Source organism: Anastrepha ludens, chromosome X (assembly GCF_028408465.1).
Source record: "Anastrepha ludens isolate Willacy chromosome X, idAnaLude1.1, whole genome shotgun sequence".
NCBI classification, from domain to species: domain Eukaryota; kingdom Metazoa; phylum Arthropoda; class Insecta; order Diptera; family Tephritidae; genus Anastrepha; species Anastrepha ludens.
This window is the reverse complement of record NC_071503.1, coordinates 84610537-84615433: the sequence shown is the minus strand read 5'-3', so window position 1 is coordinate 84615433 and position 4897 is coordinate 84610537. Positions and strand designations below refer to the sequence as shown.

The window sequence follows — 4897 nt, the reverse complement described above, 5'->3', positions numbered from 1 at the left end:
AAGGACAAGAAAAATGTCGAGCTCGGTAAAAACACGCGACTCTGCACTTAACGCCATTAAGCGGTATATGGCTAAGAGTATGGACGATGCCTTTACGATGGATGCAGAAAGAATAAACAGTTATATGCAACTGCTCAGTGAACAGTGGACTCGCTTTAATAGCGCTCACGATGCGGTCGAAATTTCGTGTGGAAGTCACAATGTAGATATTGAAGAAAGTGTGCGAATTCTAGCTGAGACGTGGTACTCTACGGCTTTAGCAAATTTCGCGCGTACAGAAGTGTCGTGCCGAAGCGCAACCCGCGTCCGTGTCAACGTCTGTGTCTGCAGCAATACGGCTGCCAAAGATGGAGCTGTCTAAATTCTCTGGGGATTCCACTGAGTGGATCGGTTTTTTTGACGCATTTTCTGCCTTGGTCGACTGTAATGCCGCATTGTCAAATGGTCAAAAACTTCACTATCTTCGTAGTTGTTTAAGGGGTGACGCGTTAAAAATCATAAGTGGGTTTAAAATAAGTAATGTTAATTATGAAGAAGCTTGGGACCTACTAAAATCGCGTTATAAGGTCATGTGCGTTATAGTTGAAGGACATTTTAGAGCTATGGCCACCGTAAAGAGGGCAGCTAGTGATACCGCCGAGGCAATTAAGGGAGTGATCGACGCCTTCCAGCAACATATACGCGAGCTTAAGGCTTTGGGACGCCCAGTGGAATTTTGGGACGATTGGCTAGTATACGACCTAGTCAATAAATTAGACTTCGACACACGAAAGCAATGGGAGCTATCACTCGTCACTGATGAGCCTCCGTCATTCGAACAGCTGTCCACGTTTTTAGAAGTTAGATGTCGTTCTCTATCAATGCTATCATCGTCAACGGTCTTACTGCCAGCTAAGGGTAAAACCGCGTCGGTGTGTAAGTCTACGAATGTGTTTCACGCAGTGGAAGATCAGAACAGCACGGGCTGTAAATTTTGTAACGGGCCACACAAAATATACAGTTGTGAAAAATTTCGGGACCTTGACGCAAACGGTAAATCAAAATTTGTGAGAGAATCGCGCGTGTGTATGAACTGCTTGAGTTCAGGCCATTATAAGGCAAAGTGTAACAGGATTTGCCATCAACGCCATCACACGCTGTTGCATAATACTGCCGCTACAACTAACGCTACAACCGTTGCTCATTTCGTCAACAGCGCCTCTCTTAGGCCTTTCTCCCCCGCCGCAGACGTCATGCATCAATCCAACGCAACTGTTTCATCCGCTAACGGTCCTTCCACAGACACCGCTGCTGCCTGTACGTCTCCCTATTTGAATGCCAATCCCAACCAACCTCATCCAAGAGAAAGAATTGTGCTGTTGGCGACCGCCTTAGTCAAGGTACGCGATTGTTCTGGTCATTGGCAACCCGCTCGCTTGCTGTTTGATTCTGGTTCGCATGCTTCCTTCGTAACCGAGTCATGTGTACAACGCTTGGGATTACCGCGAAAAGGGTCCGCAATATTGATTTCTGGAATTGGTTCCTCCCAAGAGATACGCTCTAGCGGTGAAGTATTACTTTCATTATCATCTTATTTTTCAGCCCAATGCTTTACTGTTGACGCATTGATTCTGCCTAAAATCACAAGCGATTTGCCAACACAGCCCTTGAAAGTTTCGGCGTGGCCGCACATACAAGATCTATTTTTAGCCGATCAGCACTTCATGAAACCCGGACGTATCGATATCTTGGTCGGAATGGACGTCATGGGACAGCTCCTCTGCTCGGAGATTCGTAAGAGTACACCCGGTACGCCCATGGCTCAGCGAACGGTTTTCGGTTGGACGTTGTTTGGAAATGTCGATGGATCCGAATCCACTTCGCTCGGCTTACAGTCTCTGCATTGTGAAGTTCATTTAGATCGAGCGCCTACTAGACTTTGGGAGTTAGAAGAAGCACCGAAAAAGACCCACGTCTCCTGCGAAGAACGCTATTGTGAAGAGATTTTCGAAAAAAACGCACAGAAGGTCACCTGACGGTCGATTTATAGTAGAGCTGCCGCTGAAATCTGACGTTCCCTTGGGAGCATCACGAAGTTATGCTGTTCGAAGTCTACTAAGCATCGAAAAAAGACTTGCGCTAGATGACGACCTACGCCAACGCTACAATGAGTTCATGCAAGAACTCATCGACATGAAGCACATGGAACTTGCACCACCGCCAACGGATCAAACGTTCTATATGCCGCATCACCCCGTTGTAAAAGAGTCAAGCGTCACGACTAAATTGAGAGTCGTGTTCAATGCGTCCGCCAAAACCACCACCGGGAATTCGTTGAACGATGCATTATTTGTTGGTCTCCAATTGCGGACATCGCGAAAATGTACCGCCAAATATGCATGTCCATGAAAAACCTCGATTTACAACGCATTGTCTGGCGTCGTGACCCGATGTTACCCATAAAGGATTATCGCATGTTGCGCGTTACTTATGGTGTTGCCGCTGCGTCCTACTGAGCCGTTAAATCGTTGCAACGAACCGCAAACTATTCGTCACACATTTGTGAGAAGGCTGCTGCCGTCATCCATAAGGACTTTTGCATGGATGATCTCCTCACTGGTACGTCTTCTAAACAAGAGCTGCTATGTTTACAACGAAACGTCTCCGAAATACTGAAGGAAGGGGGCTTCGAACTTCGAAAATGGGCGTCTAATTGTGCGGAACTTTCTGAAAATGTTTCGAATGCATCGGAAAATATATCACACTACCTACTCGATAGTAAAGATGTCCATGCCTTGGGCCTGATATGGAATACAGAGGGAGACTACTTCACGTTCTCAGTTAATCTGAATCAACCACCCACTATTTTAACGAAGAGAACATTCTTGTCTGATGCTAGCACGCTTTTCGACTCACTGGGTCTGCTCGCTCCAGCGACCATAAGATCAAAGATGTGGTTTCAGGAGATCTTGCGTATGAGTGTCAGTTGGGATGACGTTATTCCTGACTGCATCGCAGCACAGTGGCGACAACATCGCTCGGAATTACTACTGCTATCAAGTTTAAAGGTAAGTCGCTGGTTTGGCTCAGGAGCAGGGGAGTCGTTCACTGAGCTACATATTTTCGCTGACGCTTCCGAACGCGCTTACGCTGCCGTAATGTACGCGCGCACATTACACAACGACGGCAGTATTACTGTTGTGCTGATCTCGTCGAAGACTAAGGTAGCACCACTTAAAACAACAACCCTGCCACGCTTAGAATTGTGCACTGCACATCTTGCTGCTAAATTGGCGCGAAGCGTGTTACATAGCTGGGGTGATCTCCGCTATCCGACCTATGCTTGGACTGACTCAACTATTACATTGGCATGGCTTCAGGCGCATCCTAGTAAGTGGATAACTTTCGTTGCCAATCGCGTTGCTGACATCCAAGAAGTTTTACAGCCTGAATGTTGGAACCATATCCGCTCTGAACTGAATCCAGCAGATTGCGCTTCTAGAGGTGTAACTCCGTCTGAACTACTGCATCAAAAACTATGGTGGTCTGGTCCTGAATTCTTAAAAGGTCCTGACCATTTCTGGAAGCTATCACCTTCGCAACACACAACTCAGTTGGGCGTTCGTAGCAAGGTCGTTGCCCATGCTACGAGCTCAGATGGCCACTGGCCGGTATTGATGAGATATTCATCGTATTTCAAGCTGCGCCCAATCATTGCTTACGTGTCAAGGTTTTTCGTCAACGCTCGAGTTAAGTCACGAATCAACGCTGCTAAACGGGTCGGTCCTCCCTGCTGTCATGAGATATCCGAAGCTGAACTGCGCTTGATAAGGTATACACAATTACTGTATTTTTCTAATGAAATTACTTTTTGTAACAGAAGAAAGCCGACTCCGCTTCGGAGTAGTATTTGGACATTGCAGCCATATCTCGATGGGAAAAACGTCTTGCGAGTAGGAGGTAGGAGCAAGAACGCTGAAGTAGCTGCTGACGTAAGACATCCGATTATCCTGCCAAGAAACTGTCCACTTGCGAAACTGATCATTCGCGATATTCACGAGTTCACATTACACGCTGGACCCCGCATCATGCAAACCATCCTGCAACGTCGTGATTGGGTTATTGGCGCCCGCAGCCTAATTCGTAGCACATATCGCAAATGCGTAAAGTGCACCTGTCTCAACCGCAATCTCGCCGCACAATCAATGGGGTATTTATCTGCGATCCGAACCACCTACGCACGCTGTTTCATCCACGCTGCTGTCGATTCCGCTGGACCATACTCTTACAAGTTCACTCATGGGAGAGGAGCGAAGGCCACCAAGGGTTATATTTGCGCTTTTATTTGCATGTGCACCGGGGCGATGCATTTAGAGTTTGCCGGAGATCTATCAACATCGAGCTTCCTCAATGCCTTTAAAAGATTTGTAAGCCGTAGAGGTTTTTGCAAGGTCATTTTTTCTGATAATGGGACGAGTTTCGTCGGGGCCGAGAAGGAGCTTCGAATTGCGTTTGAAAGGTGTATGGCTGATAGCAAACTCCATTCGTTTTTTGCAGACTCTAACATCGAATGGCGTTTCAACCCTCCGTCCGCGCCTCATATGGGGGGGTACTGGAAGATTGGCATAAAAAGAGTCAAATATCATCTGAAATGTGTTATGAGCGAAATTCTTCTGTCCTACGAAGGGTTCAACACGCTGCTGATAGAAGTAGAAGCCTGCGTCAACTCCCGCCCAGTCTGTGACGATTCTGCAGCCGCTGGTGATGTAGAGGTACTTACGCCTGGCCACTTATTTGTCGGTGAACCGCTTAAATCTATCCCGGAGCCTGAGGGTCAAGGGCTCCATGGAAATCTGCATCAGCGGTGGCAAGCGATCTCTGCCATGAGACAGCATTTCTGGCGCCGTTGGAGAGACGA

General features: G+C 47.3%; 1 protein-coding gene across 1 annotated transcript; it reads left to right on the top strand.

Moving 5' to 3' along the window:
* Positions 1-602: 602 nt before the first annotated feature.
* LOC128870299 (uncharacterized) lies at positions 603-2015 on the top strand. Its single transcript, XM_054112904.1, has one exon. The coding sequence runs from the start codon at positions 603-605 to the stop codon at positions 2013-2015; it is 1413 nt and encodes a 470-aa protein (XP_053968879.1).
* The last annotated feature ends 2882 nt before the right edge of the window (positions 2016-4897 follow it).